The 25,147-nt window shown below is 35.2% G+C and overlaps 2 protein-coding genes across 7 annotated transcripts in view; one reads left to right on the top strand and one right to left on the bottom strand.

Moving 5' to 3' along the window:
• The first annotated feature begins 2 nt into the window (after positions 1–2).
• Positions 3–9,854, top strand: LOC110839655 (uncharacterized). Its single transcript, XM_022084043.2, has 9 exons — positions 3–165; positions 388–543; positions 637–805; positions 1,837–2,130; positions 5,111–5,378; positions 6,727–6,924; positions 7,238–7,405; positions 7,519–7,711; positions 8,641–9,854. Exons 1-9 carry the CDS (start codon positions 28–30, stop codon positions 9,157–9,159), a joined length of 2,103 nt encoding a protein of 700 aa, XP_021939735.1. The 5' UTR covers positions 3–27; the 3' UTR covers positions 9,160–9,854.
• The window catches only part of LOC110839654 (uncharacterized), a 31,482-nt gene continuing 8,900 nt past the window's right edge, over positions 2,566–25,147 (bottom strand). For 2 of the 6 annotated variants that reach the window (XM_022084039.2, XM_022084040.2), the window contains exons 4-15: positions 24,615–24,687; positions 23,874–24,003; positions 22,788–23,021; positions 22,279–22,533; positions 20,930–21,133; positions 19,381–19,607; positions 18,236–18,485; positions 17,121–17,297; positions 16,777–17,007; positions 16,263–16,436; positions 14,296–14,436; positions 9,326–12,366 (exon numbers count right to left, since the gene is read on the bottom strand). In XM_022084039.2, the coding sequence (XP_021939731.1) occupies positions 14,311–14,436; positions 16,263–16,436; positions 16,777–17,007; positions 17,121–17,297; positions 18,236–18,485; positions 19,381–19,607; positions 20,930–21,133; positions 22,279–22,533; positions 22,788–23,021; positions 23,874–24,003; positions 24,615–24,687 (2,081 nt within the window). In that variant the 3' untranslated portion in view covers positions 9,326–12,366; positions 14,296–14,310. Of the gene's footprint in view, positions 6,544–8,311; positions 8,485–8,583; positions 8,941–9,325; positions 12,367–14,295; positions 14,437–16,262; positions 16,437–16,776; positions 17,008–17,120; positions 17,298–18,235; positions 18,486–19,380; positions 19,608–20,929; positions 21,134–22,278; positions 22,534–22,787; positions 23,022–23,873; positions 24,004–24,614; positions 24,688–25,147 lie in introns of those variants that run through there. The other 4 variants (XR_015537909.1, XR_002546567.2, XR_015537908.1 and 1 more) reach the window with 4 other exon arrangements.

The raw sequence follows: 25,147 nt of genomic DNA, 5'->3' as shown, positions 1-25,147 counted from the left end.
GTCGCTGAGGTCAAGCTGTAAGAGAAAATGGCTCCGTGTGAAAGGTCTTTTGCGGATTATTGTCGGCTTTGTGCTGTAGAAGCGAAAAATGGTGTTATTATATATAGTTCCGAAGGCGTTAATTTGTGTCTTGAAGAGAAAATTATACAGTGTTTAAGAATAGAAGTGAGAAAGTTTTACCTATGCTCTGTGCTTGTAGACTTGTGCGATTTACAATTCCTTGTAGATACTGAATAAAGTTTCCATCCCAGAGTTTAACGTAAATTTGTAATTAGATATTGCATCAAATTTACAAAACTGACCTTACATGAATTTTGTCAGAAACAAGTGACATGCTTCATATTGAAAACTGTGTAAGATAGAACTATTTTTATTTGTGTATTTCAGGTCTCTAAAGATGATATGTTGCCGAAAAAGGTCTGCAGGTCTTGTCGTTCACGATTAGAGGACTATCATAGATTTGCGGAGAGAGCCAATCGAGTACAACATACCTTGGAGCTCCTTATTCAAATGAAGAGCTCCAGTGTGTCTTCAGGACCATCGGTGTGTGTGTGGTTAACACTATTAACATTGTTGTTACTTAGAATCACAGTGAATAGGTAACATAATAATGAGCATTTTGTTTCATTATGAAAGGTTCCACTAAAGAATGAAGATGGAGTTCATGTAAAAAATGACCCCGATGATGTTGAGATTAAAGATGAACTAATGGATCTTCCTCTAGATGTCACTCTAGAATTGGATGGTGATAATCATGTTGATACTAAAGTAAATAGTACTGATGATGATCATCAGAGTATACCTGGTGAGTGCAAGAAATGAGTTCATTATGTACACAGTTATGAAGTGCAGTATGTCTGTATTAAAGATGTTATTTTTGAGTATATTTATGGGTTTCATGTGATTCTCAGAATAAACAGTGATTGTTTCTATAAACAGTGTTAACCTATTGTTTTTTGTGTTGGAGATGTGTTTTGAGTTAAGAACTGAATTTTAAAATATTTGGGCTATCTTAATGCTTCAAAGGGTTAAACTGTTTTTCTTAAGTTATATATAATTTTAATCATAAATTTCTTTCAAATTATGTATTACTTAAACCTACATAACATGTTTGCCATTATTACTTTTCTCTGTGGATTAACTAACTTAGTGTGAGTGAAAAACACCTTATGCCTGTGTCACGGTTTTCCTTGGAACTACGCAACCTTCGTGATCTGGGTCATTGTAGGAACATACTGTTGCAACAATGGGAACTGATGTCTGTTGGAACACATTGTGACAACAGTAGGGAACAAGGCAGTTGTTGGAATACATTGCTGCAGCAATTTAAGCTGTCATTACTGATTCATGTTACAATGGTATGAGGACATTGTTGGCTGACAAGTGACTGATAACATCACAACACTGACCCTATATACCTCTGCTACATGTATTATATTTGTTCAAGTAAGAGTCCACAGCTCCCTTGATTGCATTTGTTATTAATCTAAGTGCTCAGTTCCTCAGAGGGGTAACATACCAACCTTGTAACATCACCACCTGTATTATGGTGTGCAGAACACCTTTGGAATTTCAGTGTATGCCAAAGAGACACCTTTCCAATCTTGTGTATGGTTTGCTCCCTGCACAACCTTGCAGGCTGTAGGTGACTGCTTGTTGACAGTCTGTGACTATTTATTGAAAACATATCCACCACATTCATAAGCAGAGATTACAAAATGAAATCCTCATCCCAGGTACTATATATCGTTGGATTAAAAATCCTTCAAACTAGACAAACTGATTATGTGAGAGAAAGAGGAATTGTGCAGGATACATAGATATTTTATGTTTCAGAGCTACTTCCATTACCACCTTTAAGAGAGTCAAAGCGTGGTAACGTCAATGAACGACCCATGCGACATATAAGAAGAAGAAAAATGCTGGAGCCCAAGAAAACTTCACATCAGCAGTCAGTAGTAGTAAGACGAAGAAGACGTTCCCGCCGAAATATACCACGCCCTCCTCCCAGTTCTGAAGAGGAAAGTGAAGATGAAGTGAAAGAAGAAAGGCTGGAAGATGTTGAAGTGGATCCTGAGGAATTAGAAAAAATTGACCCTGATGAGATTGATGAACTGAATGTTTTTAAAGGTAACAGTAGGAAGATTAGAAAATATAATGCGTGAGGGCATTTGAAAAATTAATTTTCTCCTGAAATTTATAAAGTGTGGAAATTCTTGTGGGAAAAGTGTACTTTTTAAAACAGTTCTCCCCACTCTCAAATCTGCACAGTTGTGTTACATATATTAATTAATTATATTAATGATTATGAAAAGAGAATGTAAACTGGTTAGTGTAATAGCCTAGTATTGAAAATATCCCAGGTATCAAGACAAATATTAAAGGAAACAAGACTGGAAAGGTATAAAATACCAGAATACACAGCAATTCCAGACACATTCTTTGCAAATTTTGAATTCTGAGTGCTTCTTGCTGATGGGAAAAAAAAAAATACTATACCATACTTGACTTTAGTATTGTTTACAAGCATAGCAACAGGTCACAGGCAGTGTAAAAACAAGCGTGTCTCATAAACATAAAATTTATTCATTAACTGTTACCTACCTATCTTCTTATTTACAAAAGAAATGAACAGATTGAAATCTAATGTACATACATTCTACTATTATCATTAAAATGCAAATTAAATGTTTTCTGTCTTCTCCACTGATTTGTTTATTGGAAACTGATTTTTAAGAGAAGAGCATAGATTCAGAGGGCCTTGGCTTTGTACTACCAACTGCTGATCAATAAATGTAATGTATAGCCTACAATATATGTTGAAATGTCTCTTAACCTGTCATTTTAAAGAACAACTATTAATAAAAGCTAGTGTCAGTTATATTACTTAGACAACTTTAATTTATAAGTGTAAAAATCATATGTTCTTAATGTCCATTTCAGGTAAATCAATAAGAACATGACACAGTGCATGTTAGCTCTGTGGTAGCATATTGGGCTTGTATGTCAGTGGCCATACAATGAAGTCAGAATTTTACTATATGTATTTTTTGAAGATTATTACCGTGCACCTTTGTATGAGCCTATAATAATTGGTATTATTGTCAATATCACCTCACAAGTTTGTGTCTACAATGTTGGTATTATAAATTGTAGGAAGTTTAAAAATGTGATTTTATGGTAGCCTACGTTGGCATATCTGTACAAAATTTTGTCAAAATCTGTCTAGTTGTTGAGTTGAATCATACAGATAGACATGGTCAGCCCTATATGCCTTTATTTCATGTACATAATGAAAAGTTATAACAAATAAAGTATAATTACAATCAATCACTTGAGGATGGAAGCAGAACCAATTTACAAAATACCATGTATATCAAATATATCTGACACTGGATAATGTCTAACATAATACTGGTATAATGCATCAGCCATTATCACAAACCTTTTGGGAATCACTGTTTTAAGATAATATTTCAGTCTTTACTTGACCACAGACTGGAATGGTAATACTGAATATATATATGCAAGGGAAACTGTAGAATTAATGGAGACAGATACCTTCAGCAGCAGACATTTCAATACAGTCAACTACTAGTACATTTCTGTCAAAGGGGGAGAGAGAGAAAAGTGGATGACAAATACTGATGAGATTATATTCATGATTCTCAGAAATCTTAGTACACAATTTGTTGTGAAAAACAAGCTGCTTGTGTGTGTGTGTACATCCAGGTCTTATAGCATGCCACCACATAATCCATTGGCAGATAAGGAAGAAAAGTCCATTTTCTACAGGATGATCCAAAAGTAATACAACCCACATGAAATATGTTAATTTTTAACTACAGTTCTCCTCATCTCTGTAATTACAGACTTGACATCTATGGATGGAATCTTCCTCCTCATGCATGAGATAATGCACATCACCTTCAGAAGCTGATGTTCTTATTTAGTGGTGAGTTAAATGTCAAAGAGGAAGAATGCCTTTTTTACAGTGACCACATTTTTATTGTTGAGAACTGGTTTATATCTGAATTGTATGGAGTATCAGGTGTTAGGCAGATGTTTCTGTTGATATCAGTATTAATGATGGAAGCCATGGCCTGTTTCTTATGTGTTAACCAGAAATATGTATGGCTGTTGTCAGCATTTAAAATATTTTATAAAAATGACCATGAGAAACCTTCACTATTACTTTTGATTGAAATGTGAAAATGCTCATGCTTATAATGCCCTAACTATACATGAACTTACAGTACCTGGTATAAGTTCTGTCATGAGTCATTTGTAATTTTGTCTGCAGTAGAACAATTTTTGTTAAGGTATGCTTCTGCTTATATCAATACATTCCCTTTCATCAAAACAGTAGAACATGAGTTACTCAATGTCATAAATCATCCACAGTGCACCTCTGTATTCTGTAAAAGCTGGGTGTGGTGTGTAATATCATGGAAATGAAAATAGCGTAAATATATAAAGATTGAGTAATTTCACGGCCCTGTTGCATTTTGAATATAATGGTGTGATAACTCATTGCTGTCATGCTACTCGTAAGTATGATACAGGAATCGTTCTGTAAATGAATTATTATTTTGAGAGATCTGTGTCCACCATGATCATCAAATATCTCTTTGTATGTATTTTTTTACAAGTTTTTAGAACTAAATGTACACACTGTATGTACTGGGATGAAACAAAACAATATTTCTGGCTCAGAAACAAAATGAAAAGATGCATGCTGCCATGCATGAGAAGCACACTGTCAGCATGTTTTATAACGGTTCATTCAGAGCTGAAATGCTGCAGTGAGCGCAAAGATACATGTCAATTTATGTGGGTTGTGTGACTTCTAGATCACCCTTTGCTCATTTCTTTAATATTATGTTGATGTATTTGTGATCAAACGCTATGTCTCGGCATGAGACATTGTTATCTTAATCACTTCAGACACTTAGATTATGGCTATGCTATATAAATAATGTATAATTTCATGTTTTTATTGATTTGTATTTATATAAAATGTGGCATATATGGCTGCCATGTCCAATTCCTTGTAACTGAGTGCATGAATATGAAGTAACACCAACAAAGAACTGTTTTACTTTTGTAGGTCTCAGGGATGAAGAGGAAGAAGAAGAGGATGAAGAATTTGATGATGAGGCAGATAAAAATGCAAAAGAAGAATGGAAGACACATTGGGGTATTAAGTGTAACCAGTGTGAACAAATTTTTCCATTCAAATCGCAGTTTGACAGGCATTATCGTAGCTCATATGACAAGAAACCTATATACACATGTTCTTATTGCAACAAGACTATGGAGAAGTATTCCACTTTCAGATCACACTGTTATCGGCATGTCACTGAAGGCAGATATAGGTGATTACCTTATATTAAAAGTGCATATTTGAAATATTTGAACTTATGAAGCCCGAACATAAAGAAACCTCCATACAGCAAGATTCAACATTAAAGTCTTTGTGTAGGAGTGTTTTAAAAAGAGGTTTCAGAAAGTTAGTGTATTTTTATCTTGTGGACTTTGTTTTTATAACACCAAAAGAAACAAGATTTATGGGCTGTATAGTGAGATTATTCTTATTATATAAAAATAAAAGCAGTTATCTTAGACAGAAGGATGGATTCTTTCCTTCATTTTCACTTCACCCAGATGTAGAATTTAATAGATTACAACTCAGTGTTTGTCTAGACAACACTGTTATCTATAAATTTCCTTTAAATATGCATTAATTAAATTAGCATTTTTAAGTTTGGGATTTCATATCACACCATCAGTCTTGTCAGTTATTCTTTAGGCTAAACTAATGTAGTTTACTACATTTTAGAGCATAGTTGCTCTATTAATCAGAGATTTACCTTTCACCATTAACATCAGTCATAAAATTATTAGCTTATTTTGATGTTACACATTAGTATAAATGAAAAGAATCAAAATCCCATTTCAGAACAAAACAAATTTGGAATTTTATGTATTTCTATGATAAATTAAATGTACTTAACTTCAAGTTCAGACTTCATTTATGTTATTTGTACTTATGTGCATGCATGCACACATACAGCAAATTATTCTTAGGTAGTTGTTCAGGCTGTTATTAATTTTAGGAGCAGAAAAAACAATCTGTTGTTTAATAGTAATAACAAGAAATCTTTCTGAAGATTGCAGTCTTCTGGGTTGTTGTGCCGTGTAGTCTGGTAGAAGTTTACTGACGTTTCAGAGGTCATTGCTGCCTGATGATGGAGGCACTTCTACCAGACTGCACAGCACAACAACACAGAAGACAGCCAATCTTCAGACTCATCACAATGAAAACCTCAAATCCTACAAAAAATCTTTCTTCTTGCACAAAAGAAACATGAAGCATTTCTAACTACTGCATTGAAATAAATATATATGAAAGCTACTGGGTTACTTTTAACATTGTAAAAAATGAGAATGAATTTAATTGAGAAGTGAAGAAACTTACTATAAACCAGGAAAAACTGAAGAAAATCATGGAAAGGCAGTCTTGTCTGGGATTGAAATTGCCTGAAATGAGACAAGAATTTCAGGTGCTAAGTTGCTGTTCTTCATTTTAAGAAAGGAATTGGTTGCAACAGTATTAAGTAGTGTACTTCTGAGCTTTCTTACTGTGAAGTCTGATGCAACACTTTTTTAAAAGCAACCATATAGAAGAAATATAAATGATAAGAAATGTTGAATCTGTTACAGATGTGAGTACTGTCAGAAGGGCTTCAGTCTGCGAAGCATGCTTCATGTACATATCCTAGCAAAACATACAGCAGTGAAACCCTTCATTTGTGAGGAGTGTGGTAAAGGTTTTGTGACCCGGCCTGGACTCAATATTCACCTTAAGAAGCATAAGACTGATGAGAAGCTAGAGTATCCATGTGGAGAGTGTGGCAAAGTGTAAGTACTGTTATACAAAAGATGCTTCTCAATGTGAATTTGAAGAAAAATTACAAATTTTCTTTAATATGATGTACATAAATTTGAGAGAAAATAAAAAAGCTAATAATGGGTTATACATTTTATCACTCAAAAAACCATTTTTGTTTTTAATCTCTTCACTGTGGTAATCAGTATCTGACTTTGTGTTTTCCTATGCTGTGGTATGATTAAAATATTGTTAAATTTATCATTACTGTAGAATAATGACAGCTTACTAGTTTGAAAATTCTGTAAACCCAAAAAAACAAACAACATGTTATTATTTTTCCAGTCTTCATACACGAGGAGGTCTTACAGCACATCAGAATGTACACAAATTGGGTCGGCGATTCATGTGTGATGTATGTGGCAAGACATTTACACAGAAAGTGAATATGCAACAGCATGTGAAGCATCATACAGGTGAACGACCATTTGCCTGTGAGAAGTGTGGCAAATGGTAAATAAATTCAGGCAAACTTAAGTTTTGATATAGTGTAATAAAAATGTGGCAAAGTTAGCATTTTATATGAATTCATACTGCTAAATATTCTTGTTTTTATATGGTTACAGTTTTGCAGAAAAGTCGCATTTAAACCGTCACTACAGTTTTCACAGCGAGAAACGCCCATTCCAGTGCACAGTATGCTTAAAGATGTACAAAACAGAGCGTTGCTTAAAAGTACATGCCATGGTTCATGCTGAGGCACGACCATATGTCTGCACATATTGTAATAAGGGCTTCCTCAGTACCACAAAACTCAAGGTATTTTGTGACATGATGGATAAACTAATTGTTGAATAATCATATTTACCCATTGATAGTCTTAATTATGTCATAATTGAAAAAAACAGTATCAATTTGGTTATTATTTTTAAAGAAGCTTTCCTTGGTTTCTACTCATTTAAGCAAGCCAGAAGACACAAAAATGTACTTTTTCATTCTGCTGCTATCAAAAGTTGCGGTACATATTTGGCTTAGACATGCCTCATTCCCACACATTCTCTTGAAATTGACTAACATGAGCCATAAGAAATTCCTACTTCAGCAGTTTCATGATAGTCTTCAATCATCTTTTTCAGCAGCTCGAGACTATATAGTGTCAAATAAGAGGATGTTTTTGAATAGGAAAGGATGTGTAAGAAAGCAGTCATTGTCTAATTTAAGAAATATCATTGAGGAATTTTTTTCTTCAGAGCCACATAAATTGTATTTATTGATAAACCAATGAATGATTTGTCATTTGAGCCTGAGACCATTGCTGTTGGTTTGTGTCTGCCTGTTGTATTAAGAGGTAAGATGATAGAATAATATTTATATGATTATATGTACAGTATTATTTATAATCAAGCATCATGTACTCACATTAACACTGGTGGTAAAAGTTATATTGAAGAAGCTGATTAATGGAAATGCTGACATATGTTATGCCTCTTCATCTGCAGTAGCATAAATTTCTTATTACCACAGCTGTACTGGGTAGGTAAATAACCTCCAATCTTCCACTTTCTCCCACTGGTAAACAGAACTTGGGCCAGCTATATAAATGTAGAAACATCCCAATAAGCAGAGTGTAAGATGTTTCACTGTGATATCAGATTATAATGTAATTTTCCAAAAAAATTACAAAACAGATGTAATGAGATGCAGGTATTTGTATTATTCAACTTAAAATTTCAATTCCATTTTTGCAGCAACATTACAACATCCACACAGGGGAACGCCCATATGCTTGTAAGTTTTGTGAACGCACTTTTACCAACTATCCAAACTGGCTGAAACACACACGACGAAGACACAAAACTGATCCTCGTGGTAGCAGTGGAATTGGAGCATCTCGGGTAGTTTTACAAAACCAGGAAGGACAACATCAAGGGTTAATTCCATCACAACAGCAAGATGATGTTCCACAAGAAGATGGAAGAGGAAGTGTTAGTTGTGACACACCACAATCACAGCAATCTGCACCTTCTCAAGTCATTCCTGTGGCATGTCTGGCAAACAATGCAAATCCAAATGTAAATTGTATGAGCTTAATGGCACCATATCCTCATCAGTCTCAACAGCCACATCCAGCTCACCAAACCCATCATCAGTCCATGACCTCTGAATCAAGAATGCAGACTGCACTACCTCTTACCCAAGTCCAGGTATATCCTGAACACATGATGGCCATTTCTATGCCTCACCACCACCACATGCTTCCCCTGTGATGGTACAATATATCTGGATCTCCATGATATGAACCACCATACATGAAACATTTTATGAACTTAAGGCTTAAAGTTACATGCAGCATAAAGAATTGAACTGTGGTGTATACCATTTATGCAGGGAATTAGTGTTCATTGTAAATAAAAAATATGTACAAGAGTGGACTTGTTTTTCAAGAACATAGACTAGTTTTATTAAGTCTACAAGATAGTCACATTTATGCATAAAGGTGTGCATGTTTGGTAACTGATTGAGACATTTTTAATCACTACATGACCTGCAGTATATCAGTATATTGTGTTTATTAACTGACAGTGACAAATAATTTGGTTAATTTTACACACTGTTTTTATACAATTTTGGATACATATAGTATGAATGTGTGATGTGTATATTCTTAAATTCTGATGGCTGCATGAAAAAATGAAGACTGCCAAAATGAATCACAGACTGAAGCTATTGGATCTCTTCTTAAAACAAGACTGTAAATATTTGTGTGATACAGTATGATAAATTGTACTAGATTTTGGTAGTTCTGTTTGTTTATTTTATGTATTATTGCTGTATTAAGACATTAACTTCAGTTCAGTTTAGTATTCTGTATCATTATTTAAATCTGAGGAAATATGGGAACAGAATGCAAGAAATGAAATACAACATAGTAAGATTACAAATGTCTACATACTCTGGTTCACATTTTGTTTCAGTGACGAGGCAGCTTGCCCTAATAATTTTGTCTCAGCCCATTGGTTTCTCCTGAACAGTCCAACTATATTCAGGGTGAGCACAAAAGAACTTTACACTTGCAAAATGACAGAAAACAAATGTAGCATACTTTGAACTTAATACCCACACCAGTCGATAGAAAAAACTCATGAAGTTTTTTTCAAATGACCTGAGTGATTGTTGTGTGCCTCTGCTAGATGCTACTAGTTATGAAAATGGCTACCCCGCACCAGAGGAGTTGGTGTGTTCTGCATTTAGCTAAGAGTGCTGTGGATCATGCATTTCACATACAATTTTACATGGAACCACCCAGCTGAGTATGCATTCACTCCAATCTGCCAGAGTTGAGGAAGCAAATCAAAACTGGCGTATCTTCCATCATTAGGGACAATTTGCACAAAATTTGGGACAAGTTGGATTTATCATCTCAACATCTGCTGTGTGACTTGCAGAGGACATACCAAGTCTCTGTGAGGTGTGTACAAAATTTTCAGTTTTTTTCTATCACCCAGAGTAGGTGTGAAGTTCTACATATGATGCATTTATTTTGACATAAATACATCTATAAGGAAGGGTCATTCGGCAAAAAAGGGGAACGAAAAAGTGTAACCTGGTTACCTAGGAAATGTCAATTGTTTACTCGGCATTATTGTTACCTAGGAAACGTCATCTGTTTACTCAGCATTGTTGTTTCCTAGGAAACGTTACATTACATTACTCAGCATTGTTGTTACCTAGGAAATGTCATCTGTTTACTCGTCATTATTGTTACCTAGAAAACGTCATCTGTTTACTCGGCATTGTTGTTACCTATAAAACATTTCATTACCTTACATTTCATTACATTACTTTACATTACATTCAGCTACCACAGACCCATCTTAAGCATAACTAATTCAAGTTAAATAAGCAAAGTCTTAATCAAACTTTACTCAATTGTAAGCATGTATAAAGGAAATATTTAGAATAAAGCCAATATATAAACTTCCTTTCTGTACAGACGTATTTACGTCAAATTCTCCGGAACCATGGTTCCACTGTCAATTTTTTGTATAATTTTTAAAGTGTAAAATTCTTTTGTGTTCACCTAGTATATAAAGTAACAGGGCTTCAAACTCCAATTAATGGAAAAAATTACTTTTACTTAAGGTGGTCACTCCTGGGTGTAAAGCAGCTGGCCTGTGGACCTGATGCACTCACTTCCATTTACTGCCAAGGTTAAGAATGTGTGGAGCTTTACCTCCACTTCCCATATATCTTCATGGTGTGATACTTGGACTCAGGGACAACTTTACCTTTAATAACACTTCTGAACATTTGCCTTGGCTATACTGTATTTAAAAGCATGTGCACAATTCTAGGTTTGTTCTGCATTAATTACTGCCACCACTTTAAAATTTATATTATTCAGAACTATTGTATGATATTGGTACATATTCTAGGTTTGTGTCATCATTTTTGTTTTCATCCTTCGATAATTTGCCTCAATTTTGCTAACAAACAAGGAAAGTTGTATTACAATTTTGAGTACATTAATTGTCCAAATGCTATATTGTTTTGATTTTTCATAACTGCCAATACATATCTATTTTCCCCATTCAGACAGCAACTCCAGGATGTTAGCTTGTGAATATTGTATTTAAAACCCTGATAGACTTTGATTACAATTAATAATGAAAGTTGCTTTAGGATTTGGCAATGACCAACAACCATAATCTGTTATAAAGCTATTTATTCTAACTGAATCTAGCCAGAAATGATTTCTTCTTGCAGTTTTACATAAATGAGAATCTTGATACTGATTTATTTCTGATACAAATCTATTATATACTCAAATGTAGTGTTACAAAAATTATGTTGGGGTTTTGAAGCAATGCTACTTCCTAACCACTCGTGCTAGAAACATGAAACCACAAATGAAGGAGGAACTCTCATAGTTTTACCTCTGTACTCTGAAGTTCGATGTAAGCATCATCTGTTGCTCTGCACACATGAAATTAATGCTCCAATTCTTGCCACATATGAATAAAACATCTGGAGTGAGTGACTAAACAGCATCTATGATTTGTTGCTTCTAGTGCTTCAGATCACTGACTGTGATACTGTACATCACTTGTTTCATGTAGCTCCAAAGGTAAAAGCCAAGTGGAGCAAGGTTTAGGAAGTGAGACAACCAATGTTTCCAACCTCGTCTTTGTACTCATGTTCCTGGAAAATGTGCTTCAAGGAGCTGACTTACTGGAGTGTGATGCCCTCCTGTTGAAATATTGCACCGCTTTCAATTTGGGGTATTGCAACATTTTCTAACATACTTAAGTAATTGTGTGGTGTCACAATTGGTTCCATAAAGAAAAAGAAGGACCCATCTCATGGGTAAATTCACACATTAACTTCAGGAAATCACTGATGAGATATTCAGAAAAATTATATCTATTCCAATGGCCATCTTTCTTCAGTGTTTGCAATAACATTCATGTAACCTGAAACAATATGAGAGTTACTTCTTTGAGTTCTGTTTCATTCATGTTTGTTGTATTTGCAGTAATGAAATGGCAACACTTCAAAACCTCACCATGACTTTCCAAGACACCAAATTTCCCTACCTAGATGGCAGTGTTGAACTCGATCATGAATGAAATTAGTAATGGAACTTAATTCAGGATTTAATAGCGACAAACATTAATGCAGCGCTACAATACATAATACTGTACAGCCAATTATTTTTCCTCATAAATACTGTACTGAAAAATGTTTGGAATTAAAGTTGTAGATATTAATAAGGTCTGTGTTTTATGTAAAAATTTTCTGTGTGATAAGCTGTTTTGAGAATGCTGAAGTTTAATTTAAGCTCATGTAAAGCAGGGACCATATTCAACCAATATAAACTAAAATTAAATTAATGCTGATGACCTTTAGTGCAGATCCTACAACAAAAAAATTAAATGAAATCTCTTAGTAATTTCAGCGCTGTAATATGCAGATGTCTATCTGCATATTACAATGCTGCATGCTATATGCAATCAGTTTGGTCAAGATTTCATAATACTGGTACTGAGTGAATTTGATGCATCACCGTGAGAAAGGAAATAGTCATATTTGCCCATCCTGCTCGATCTTACTTAAAACCATGACTGCACAATGCAAGTGAGAATGAAAAATATTATAGTGACCTTTTTTACCATCTATATTTAAAATTACTTCAGGTTTTTCCCCCAGTATTGTCAAGGTGATTAAGTCGAGAAGAATGAGATGGGCTGGGCATGTAGCGCGCATGGATGGGACAGGAGGTGTGCACCGGGTACTGGTTGGGAAACCTGAAGGGAAGAGACCACTGGGGAGACCTAGACGTAGGTGGGAGGATAATCTCAGGCGGGATCTATGGGAGATAGGAGTTGAAGGAAACTGGATTTTGTTGGCCCAGGACAGGGTTCGGCGGAGGGCTTTGGTTAATTTGGTGATGAACCTTCGGGTTCGGTAAGCCATCTAGTTAGTTAGTTCAGGTTTTTCAGGAAGAAAATCTCATCTTAGATTCAATAAGTACAGTATTTACACACATATTCATACACACACTGGAAACTCAATATAATGTGTGCAGGACTGCACATGCAATGGACATACCCTAACTGCAAGCAACTTTAACATCATAAACATAAAGATGTGGCTCCCTCACAAAGATAATAACAGGCTGTTGTAACAAGACACAATGGATATATGTATTAAATAAATTCATAAAAATAATAAATGAGGCCATGGTACAAATACTATTTTGACAAATTACATCTACAAGAAGTACACTAGTGTGGTCAAAGGTAGAGTGTACATAAAATAAAGAAGGAAAAAAGAAGAGGAGAGAGTTTACATATACAAATAAAAATGGGAAATGACTAAACAAGTACAGTGATGCTTTTCCTGAAGTAGGCTTAAATGTTAAAACAACAAGGAAATTTGAAATACAGACCTCATGGTATCTAAAATTTATTTTGAATCTACTCAATGGTGGGCAGAGGTAAATTTTTTTATTCTAAACAAGAACATAATTTGGAATCATAGCAGCTTTGATGATTATTATATGACGACACTAGCATATGCCACAATTTAATAGTCACTATAATATTATTTATGTCCTTGTATTTATATTTTTGGGGTGGTGGTCAGGTATGTTTACATACACATTTGAACAACAATTTTCATAACTTAAGTAAAATGCAGATCTAACAAACTTTAAACTTTATCAGCCATACATTGTGGCATATGCTCAGTCCAGCTGGGGATACATCACACTAGCATAATGCCAAACCATTAACCTAGATTTAAAGTCCAGCCAGCAGCCCTGTAATACATGGGTTTAAATCCCCTATTCCTATATAACAAAGGTTACACTAATATGAATCACGCTTTGTATTTAATACCTTCACACACTGCTGCTATTTCCATGCAGGTTTCATACACCGACGATCTCTGGCTGAGCCATGCCTTGCCTTAGACAGATCATGTGCTGGAATGGATGGAGTGCTCTGATATTGGCCCCCTGCAAGACTGAGCCTGGTATCCTGAAAAACAGCATATACACAACACATTTATTACAAATGATTTGACATCTCTAAAATCAATAAGACCTTTCTAAACGATGTGACCAGGCTGTACTCACTGTGTTCATGAAGTCTTTGAAGACATGGAAGGGATACAATGTAATTGATTTTGTTTCAATCAAATAAAGTAAAGTAAAGCTGTCCCACTATGTGCCACGTAGGCGCTTGGGGGTAAGTGGAGGTATAGCTCCTACTCACTCTTGACCTCAGCACTAGATGGGGGTGAGTGGTCAGCATCACGCCCCGGTCGGCTTTACCCCCGGGAAAGGACCCCGGTACCCATTGTAGAGGAGGCTGGGTGGGCCCCAGAGCCGGTCTGGACGCAGAGGCTAGAGGAAAAATCCTCTGCCCCTGTCGGGGATCGAACCCTGGTCGTCCAGCCCGTAGCTAGTCACTATACTGACTGAGCTATCAAATTAAAAAGTTAAATTTACTCTAACCAAGAACTTGTTTCCACACAAAATTTCTCGTTAATAAAACTTAATGAAGTACATACAAGTGCCAGATGACAAATCAGGCACATTTCATATTATGTAAAATAATATAATTAAACATAAATATGTGGAAAAGAATGTCCATTCATAATACATCTGTCAGTACACACCATGATGATGTGATTAAATATTATATTCATCTTCAAGTAGAATATCTTTCAATATAAGTTGAAGATGCACAAAATAAAACATTTTTAAAGAAAAATTTAAAATTTTGTAACTATTAATTTTAATATTTTACTCTGCATTTACATTTTCTAATCAGAATGGCCTGAAACAGGGAATGATCTATTGCTGCTGCTTTTCAATTTTGCCTTAGAATATGCCATCAGCAAAGTCCAAGAAAATCAAGATGGCTTGGAATTGAACAGGACACATCAGCTGTTGGTCAATGCTCATGATATTAATCTGTTGGGCTATAATATAAATACTCTAAAAGCAAACACAGAAACAGTTTGAAGGGCTGATAGAGATGTTGGTCTAGAAATAAATGCAGAAAACACAAAGTATATGACCATGTCTCAGCATCAGAATTCAAAACAGAATCAGAAAATAAGGACAGCTAATGAATCGTTTGAAAATTTTACAAAATTCAAATACTTGGGGATGACACTAAGAAGTCAGAATGACATTCATTATGAAATTAAGAGTAGATTAAATTCAGGGAATGCTTGCCATCATTCAGTCCAAAATCTTTTGTCCTCCCATCTCATGTATATATAAATAAAAACTACAGGTTAAAATATACAAAAGTGTAATTTTGACATTTGTGCTGTATAGGTGCAAAACTTGGTCTCTCATTGTCAGAGAGAGACAATATTGAGGGGTTTTGAGAACAGAATGTTGAAGATATTTGGACCCGAAAGGGACGATGACAGAGAAATTTCCATAATGATGACCTTCATGGCCTATACCCTCACTTGATATAGTTGGGGTGATTAAATTGAGAAGAATGAGGTAGGAGGGACAAGCAGCATGCATGGTGTATTTACAGGGTATTGGTTGGGAGGTCTGAAGGGATAAGACCACTGGTAAGACCTAGACGTAGGTGGGAGGATAACGTTAAGATAGACCTTAGGGAGATAGGAATTGACAAAGCAAACTGAATGCAGTTAGCTCAGGATAGAGTTCGGTGGTGAGCTTTTGTGGACACAGTGATGAACCTTTGGGTTCATACAGAAAGTGGGCTATTCTTTGACAATCCAAGTAACAACTGACTTTTCAAAGAATATCCTGTATCACAGAGTGAGTGAGTAAGTTAAAATTAACTATATAAAGTAAATTCATACTTACATGTAAAATTTTCTCCCATGTTGAGTGTTGAGCTACCTCATTTGTGGGTACATCTACAAGTTCATGTCTTTTATCATCCTGACTACATCCATCTTGCCTTGGTATCTCATCTGGTCTATGAATAGTAGCCTGTTTTCCATCATCTGTTGGATTACCTGGAGACCTGTCCAGTAACTGAAAAGAAATGGTTTTTCAGCACAGATGGAAACATATTGTTTTCAGTTCCTGCAGTGTTTAGAGGATGAATTATCAAGGATGGCTGCTTTTTTTTTTTTTTTTTGGGGGGGGGGGGATACAAAGAAGAGAGAAAAAAAATCCAGAATTAATCAATCAAATTTTGTTCCAATCTTGGGATTTCTTAACCTATACATACCATACATAAAACTGGTATTTTGGCAAATTTGTTTGTTCTTCCATGTGCTAAATTTTTGCTTGCAAACTGCTGGATTACAGCTTATTCTTGACGTCACTCAAAATCTGTGTTGAACTCTTATTAAACTATCACTCTACATACTTTTATTATGTATTTTCTGAGTTCATCCTCCTGATGTCCTTTGCCTAGAGGAGTTTCATGTAATGATACAGGTTGTTCTGCCTTTCTGTAAGTAAGCAGCCCATTTTGATTGAATGGCATCTCATAAGCTGTTGATGAGCCACTACTCTGCTGATGAAGGTTAAGAGGGGTTATATGAGACTCTGATGCACCTACAAAATCTCTAAATACAGGTGCAGTATCGGTTCCCATCTAGAAAAAACACATATTACAAAATTGTAAATGATACTCTACATAACAGCTGTCATTTCAATATGTATCCTTACAGTGTTATTAACAACAACATCAGTATTAAAACACTATACCTTATTGCTTTTTGAAGCTTCACCACTTGCTCCTGAAACAGTATTGTTTTTCCCAACATGGTGTTCATTACCATAGTGAGATTTCAAGGTTAATGGATCATTTCTGTCTAAAGTAGTCTGCTGATTGTGAGTTTCCAAGGGCCAGGTGCCAGCGTCAGTCTTAGACATATCCTTCCTCTGTGAAACAAAGGACCAGTAGTAGCAAAATATAAAATATCTACAGAATGAAATACACTTCTTATCTACTTCATACACCCTCTTCCCTTACATATAAAATAATTTTTAATTAGACTGCATGTAAATGAAATGGTGACTTTTTTCAGTAGTGTTTTGTTTCTGAAGCATACAAAAAGAACTTTCCTTCACTTCTTTAAATCTATAACTTGGGGCTAGAAAAAACTCTTCAACTTCTTAAAACCTATTCGTGGATCAATTAACAATGATGCCTCTTCATCCACCTCAGATGCTAGGATGTTTCTTGAAAGAGGTTCAAAATGCACAATCAGCTTGTTGAACCTGTCACAGCCTCGCCATAGTCTTGTTAGAAATCAATTTTCAGGGTTCTTATCAGATCTCTGCAGTTACCTTGCAGATGCCAGAGAATAGATTTATTGATCAATTTCTGTTCATAATTTCTGCTAGTACAGATACCAACAAAGTTAAAATGTGCAAGACATAACTTCAAAAGCTGTAACTTGTAGATATATTTATGACTTAGACTAACACAAATTCCACATGTCTACTTCCAAAATTCCTAATTTAGCATGATAAAGTGAAAAAATAAATGCAAATTTCAGATTTTGTGGCATTATCATAATCTTTTTTTTTTTACAACCCACTAGGGTGTGTGTGTGTGTGTACGGTTATGCTGGTGGAGGAATTACAAAAACAAGTTGTGTATTTCTTTCAGAAGACATGTTACCACAGAAAATTTATAGACCCCACATCAACTGGCAATAGCGTTGCTCCCAACCATGCTGGTGGTACTGATAGTAAGAAATTAAACAGTACAAAGGCAAGATGTTCAACCACATTTAAAGAAAGTCTGTCTACTGGATAATAAGTCATTTACATAGGAGTTAAGTATACTTCCAAAATGCAATTATTCATTTTACCTGTACTATAAGACTGTCTGCTACATGGTTAGCTAAAGGACTATTCCCAATGATGATACGCAATGCTTCTTGCCACTGTGTTTCCATGACACAGTGTAACTTATCAACCATTTCGCTTTTCCTAGAATTATATCCCTGTAATTTAGCTTCTAGGTCAGAAACCTGCTGCATTGCCTGAGCTAGCTGCAGTTTGTATAACTGAAGCTCTTCCACATGTTTCTCTTCTAGCAGCTGCATTTCCAATCGGTGTCTGAAATCAAAAAGCTTATTTGAAAGCAACTACAGTTTAGCATTACAGTAAAATACATATACAGACGTGAACACACGCACATGAATCTGCAACTGACATCTCTAAATCCTTAGCAACCCTGAAATTCACCACTAATGTAAATGCTGTTTAATAAATTTGTAGCAGAGAATGCAAAATGTTTTCCGTAACAATGACAGTACAAAATCATGGTTCCAATCAAGAAGCAATATAGTACATTTAAAGTAACTAGTCTTTACCACTACATATCACGCAACCTCAAAATTCAGAATGTTGATATTTATAGACCATACAGGTATACATTCAGTCTCTTTTAGACTTCCACGGAACAAAACTGTGGAGAGGACTGAGGGAGACTTGCTAAAATCAGATACAAACTGCCTAGTGTAGCATAATGTAAACATGGATCCAGCTTAAATCTTGAAGCATATATGACAGCAAGCAAGAACAAGGGGTCAGTGGACTTCTCCAAGCCTTTCCTTAAGTTTACCTTCTTAGTACAAAGACTGTTCATTACATAAAAGGCAAATACATGTTTCAAATCTGGAGCTAAAAACAGAAATAATATAAATAAATTATACGACATACATAACTATTACACACATCTGTATATATACTTTCAGATAGAAAATAAAGTATGTTCTGGATGAGTTCACTTAAACTTCAAAACTTAGCTACTGGCAGCAGAGTGCATTCATGTTTCCTTGTTCATTGCTCTGCCTGTAAAAATGTATGACACAACTTACTGAACATTAAAATGTTTTTGTGTACATATTTTCCAGATTAATGCCTTTTATTTTTTTGGTTCTACTTATCATATTAAAAAAACTTCTGATGCATATTTTTCATAGGTATTCCTTGTAAGTAATGAACTTACTTTTCTGATATCTGTCTTATTTGTTTGGAAGCCATTTCAGTGATTGCATGCTCCCGTTGTTCCAGTTCCTTATGTAATGAAGTCTCTGCAGCATCCAATTGTTCCTGAAATTCTCGTAGCTTGTCATGTACTACCACTTCCAATTGCTCCTGGTAGTATTCTCTTAATTCAGTCTTCATTTTATCTGACTGAACAGTCAACTGTTTCATCTCTTCTCGAATAGTTTTCTGAAAGATTGTGTCGTATGTACAACACATCAATCAAGAAAGGTTCTTGAACTGCCACGCAAAGTGCATTCAAAGTTACACAAGGATTATTTCGTACAGAATTTACACAGAAGGACCACAGCTATGTCCATTCCCTCTAACACTATTTTCAAACAAACTGTAATTATTGATAACACTATATTAACTGCTGATGCTATTTAACATTGAATAAGATGAGAGGATGATCACATATGACAAACAAGAAAGGATGGGGAAAGAAGAAGTAGCTGTGGTCTTTTCCTGGAGAGGAACAGAAAACAAATGAAAATCTGAGCCAGTAACTTTTTGGGATATGCCAAAGATACAAATGAGGTACTCCTAATACAAATCAGACTCCTTACTACTATGTCAACCTGTTCAGTGTGTACACACAGATTCAAAATATCCAAAGTCCTACATGGACAGATAAGGACAGTATCAGTTATATGAATTTAATAGCAAAATCTGACACAGAGATGCTACAGATTACTTTGTGTGTCCTGAGTAGGGACTAATTCATCAGAAAATCAGAATAATAATAATTATTCAAATAAACAGAAATTCACTGCTTGTATATGTGACAACATGGCATAGAAATGATGCTGCATGTGATGTCAAGGATTTTATTTACATTGGTAAGAACACAGTCACCTCGGTGGACTAGTGGTTAGCGTGCTCGCCACTGGGCCCAATGTTCGTGGGTTCAAACCCGAATGAGGTCGATGGATTTAAAGGGTGATAAGAACCTTACAAACATGAATGAGATGTTTCGTAAGCAAAATTTGGCGGCCATTTCTCACCCAAGTCTCCTGATTCACTGCTAGATGGCTCTAGCAGACAAATCAGGATTGAGCAGAAATTGTGCAGAGGCTGTGGGCTTGTCACTCACTATTCATAAATGCACAATTCAAAGACAAAGATACCTCCCACACGGGAGCAGGCCAGGGCTTGGCTTTGGGCTTGTGCGCCATAGAGTAAGTCAGTAAGAACACAGTCACTGTAAACACTTTTTGTTTCACTTTATTGAATGCATATCATTAAACAGTTCAGCTACTAGGTCCTAGGAATAGCACTGAACACTAAATAAATGACTTAACCATCCTTCACTACATAGGTACATTACAACAATTAAACACTTTGTACTACAAAAAACTAGCTGGTTTATACCTCTGTCTTTAGATTAATAACAGAATATTTCCTAAAAATACATAATCATATTCATAATAAATACTTACTGTTCCCAATTATCTTAATTATTTTTTGCAGAACAGATCACATTATATCTTACACAGATAAGAACAAACCTCTTTCTTTTTATTTTCATCCAGAGTTGCCTGTACTGACTTTTTCTGTTGATCAAGGATGTTGATTCTTCCTTTCTCTTCTTTCAATTTCAATTTAAGTGTTTCTCTTTCTTCTTTTAAAGCAGACACTTCAGCTTCAAACGAATTAAGCTTCTTATAAGCGCATTCCACCTCCCTCTGAACATCTATCAGCAGCTTTCTTTCCTAGAATAACCAATAAAAGAAATAATGGACATACTGTACTACAAATAACACTTGAAGTAACTTAAATAACTCTATGAAACAGAGTCCTTCTTATTTATTTAGTGTTCTGTCTGACGACTGGTCCATATGAACAGGATCCTTCCATCCTTTTCTCAGACTGGGACCTGTTCATATATGTTCTTGGCAGATGATCCAGAAGTGGTTTGCCATTGCCTTCTTCTGTATGTGAATGGAGTAATTGTTGGGATGCCACGGAGAAACCGGGGAAGCCCCCGGAGGAAAACTCCGTGTTTCCTAGACAACGGCCTTGCCCAACACAAGTTATAAATTCGGGCACCGCCGGGAATCGAACCCGAGACCCCAGGATTACAAGGCCAGCGTTCTAACCGCTAGACCACCGCTAGGTTCATTTGAGTTTACAAGAGCCAGTCACCAGTGTCTATCCTCAGCCAGATAAATTCAATTGACACTCTTCAATCCTATCTTCCTATAATCCACTCGAATATTATCTTCCTAGCCATTCCTAGGTTTTTCGAGTAATTTATTCCCTTCAGGTTTTAAACCCAAAATTTTGTGTGCATTTCTCATATACATGCCCTATCCATCTCACCCTCCTTGATTTAATCACCATAATATTTGACGAAAGAGTACAAATTATGGAGCTCCTAATTATCCAGTTTTCCCAACACAGTTTTGTATATTTTAATCTCTATATTTTTTATACAGCAGACAGGAAGACAAAAGATTCTGAACTACATACCAGCAAGATTTCTCTGCATTTAGCCCACCTTTAATTTCTTTATGAATTTAATTCTGATTTGTTACCACTATATGTAATATTTGAATTTTATCATACTTTCAAATAATTTATTAACTCATCCTATAAGCCAGTCATCTTTATTTAAAGATTGTCTCATTGAGTGATTGTTCAAGGAAAATGTTGCAAGTTCCATTATATGATAAGAAAATGTACAGAACTGAGCTTCTATTTGTATTACTGAAATTCTTTTGATGCTACATTTTTTTAATATTGAAATTATTTATGAACATGGAGGAAAAACAGAGTACAAAATCATAAATATCTGTGTAACACTGGCATTCAATATAACATTGTACTGTATTATATTTAGTTCATAGTTACACACCTTTTGTGCTTCTTGTTCAACTTGTTTCAACTTTTCCAGGGAATCTTCCTTCTGTTGTATCAACTGGCAGTTTAACTGATTTGCCTTGTCAAGTTTCTGTTCTTTTTCTACTATCTTACCCATCACTTCTTTGATCTCACCACTATGACGATCTATCAATTCTAGTTTATCTTTCTCAATATTGTCAAATTTCACTTTGTAGCCCTGGGCAAGGTCTAAAGCTTTGGAGAGTTCAGACTCAAGTTGTTTCAGCTTCTGAAAAAAATAAAAATAAAAGATGGTACAATGGAAATATACTTTGACTGTTGAAGAACTGACAGACTGGCATGAACAGGTCACAACATAATTTGACCTGTGTGGGCCCTTCTATAGTTACAGCAATATTGTGTGTTTATAAATTCTATCAAATTGTACTCAGCTGCAACTATCAATAAATATTTTAATATGGCTTGTGTGACGTTTTTATATTTAATACAGAACTTAAGTGACCAACAGTCAATAAGATTCACCTGCATCATTTCAGATTCTTGTCTTTGATGTTCTTTTCTTTCACTGTGTAGTCTACTAGTTAAACTATGTCGCTGCTCTTCCAGCTCTTTCCAGTGCTGAACAAGACGAATCCAGGCATCTTGTAACTGCAAAATTGCTTTATCCTTGCCTCTGTCCACTTGTACTGCTACAGCAAGCTTCTGTTCTTCTTCCAGAACAGAAATTTGCAATTGCTGGATCAGTCTTTCACAGTGCTGTAACACGATTAAGAAAATTTCTTGGACATGCGGAAAATTTGCATATATGCTTTTATTATCTGACCATCACATATTATCAAGTACTGCAAAATTCAGAGAGTCCAGGTGCCAGCCTAACTTACAGAAGCTTTAAAAACTTGAACAACATAAATTTAACAGATACTAGGAACATGGGAATTTGTCCTTACAAATTATACAAATATACTTCACAACATCTGAAGCACTGCAGATTAGGTCAGCAGTAACATGTTTAACTTATACATGAGAGGTGCCTGGCTTGAATAATAGCCAAGGCTCTGCTTTTTGTTGTCATAAACAGTGAATGCCAAAGCAGTACACTATAATAAGCAACCACTTAGAACAGGGCGATTTATTTTTGTCCACGAGCTAACAATAAGCTTTTAGGACTTAAGACATTTGTTGTTCTCAAGATGGGAAAGATGACAGTTATCCTATCTCCAGACACTATGTTTCTCTGAAATGACTGTACATACTTAAGATTTCACATGGCATCGCAACCCAAAAGAACATCACTAGGTCTTTTAACACTTTTATTCAGAATGTTTTATCATTAAATACAACAATTCAGGAATTATAAATGAAACAATTTAAGTTCCTACAAATGCACATGATATGCAATACAGTACAGGAAGTCCTAACTTTACAAAGAATTGTATTACAAAATTTTGTTCACATGATATTTTATAATGAAGGCTTGGCTTGTCAACTGGGATACTGCTACTTGAGTCAAAACAGACCAGCAAGTCTACTTCTTGTAGTTGACGATTATGATTTGGTGGTAGGGGGGACATGAACACACTGATTGTACCTCAAAAATTCTGTACATACATGTCTTCTGTATTTCTCCTCTTCATATCTCACCCAGATGTTAGCGTGTTCATTCCTAACCCGAGAGGCAGATGATGAACCATCCTTACTCCACAGTTCTGACAAACTGACGAGATTAGATGTTCCAGAACTACAACAACCACATATTTATGTCATGATTTACATGATGTCATGATTGTGTTTCGTGTGATTCTGTTGTTTTGCTGATGAGTTAGGAGGGTATATTAAAATTAATTTTTAAGCTTTGATTATATTTTATTAAAAATTACCAAGATGACTCAAATGGACCTCATTTGACTCTACTTATCAAAATACTTTAACAAACTGCAAATATTCATATAAACTGCTTCACACAGGACCCAGTGATCAGTTTATGTGATTAGCCATTGATTCTAATAGCATTTCATGGTAAATTTAATAACTACCAACTGCTCAAAGAAATCCCAGTTATAAGTGAATGTGTGTGTACAAATCACAAGTCTGTTTTGGTCTTCAATCAGAATTAAGATCAGAAATCTTACTTTATTTAAGTCACAGTTAGAGTCTTTCCATCATATTTTAAAATAATTCTGAACTAGTAACATGTGACAAATTCATATAATGTATATATATGATTCACAGGTATAAAAAGAAAAATGGGACTATACATTACTCTTGTTAATACAGAAGTTTATTTTACTAGCTTAATCAAACTGAAGACCTGAGAACAGGCTAAAAAATATAGCTAAGACCAATACTTACCTCACAGAGGCTGTCATACCACTGACACCACTCTCAAGAAAGACATTTCCATGATCTGGTTTGTTTCTTAAACCTGCTTACAGATAGAAAGGTTATAATTCCAATAACAAATCATTAATAACACCAAAAGGATGCTAATTATTCTACAGGATAATCCTCCTGCTAAAAGCCCCAAGCACACACAGCTGACAAGGGGCAGTTCTCCAGCTTGTGGGGTTTCTGGGTTTGTGGTCTTTGTTCCTGTAATCTTCCAGCCAAAACAAACAATTTTGGTCTTGGTGCTGCTTCTCTATTATGTATATTTTCTGGTCTACAAAAATAATTTTATGAAGACCTGAACCCACAAGCTATTCTGACTCAGGTTTCCATAACTTTCTTAAGTTTATCCAAGGATAGAATGCTGAAACAGGCAACCACAGTACTCAGTCAAATCCTTATCTATTCGCCATTCACAATAATTTTCACGACTCATTAAACACAAATGTACCTAATACACTTCTATATGTGGCAATAGTATAATAGTTATTGTCAGA

This window comes from Zootermopsis nevadensis, unplaced genomic scaffold (assembly GCF_977971745.1).
Source record: "Zootermopsis nevadensis isolate Lab colony 2312 unplaced genomic scaffold, Znev_1.0 Znev_ptg000030l, whole genome shotgun sequence".
In the NCBI taxonomy this organism is placed as follows: Eukaryota; Metazoa; Arthropoda; class Insecta; order Blattodea; family Termopsidae; genus Zootermopsis; species Zootermopsis nevadensis.
Note: the sequence above shows the minus strand (reverse complement) of the source record. Positions and strands in the feature narration are given on the sequence as shown.

Bases quoted from the DNA above. Each gene is read 5' to 3' on its own strand.
- LOC110839655 (XM_022084043.2), top strand. From the start codon at position 28: ATGGCTCCGTGTGAAAGGTCTTTTGCGGATTATTGTCGGCTTTGTGCT. The intron at 2,131-5,110 runs GTAACAGTAGGA...TTACTTTTGTAG, and splicing joins TGAACTGAATGTTTTTAAAG to GTCTCAGGGATGAAGAGGAA. The intron at 7,712-8,640 runs GTATTTTGTGAC...CCATTTTTGCAG, and splicing joins TCAGTACCACAAAACTCAAG to CAACATTACAACATCCACAC.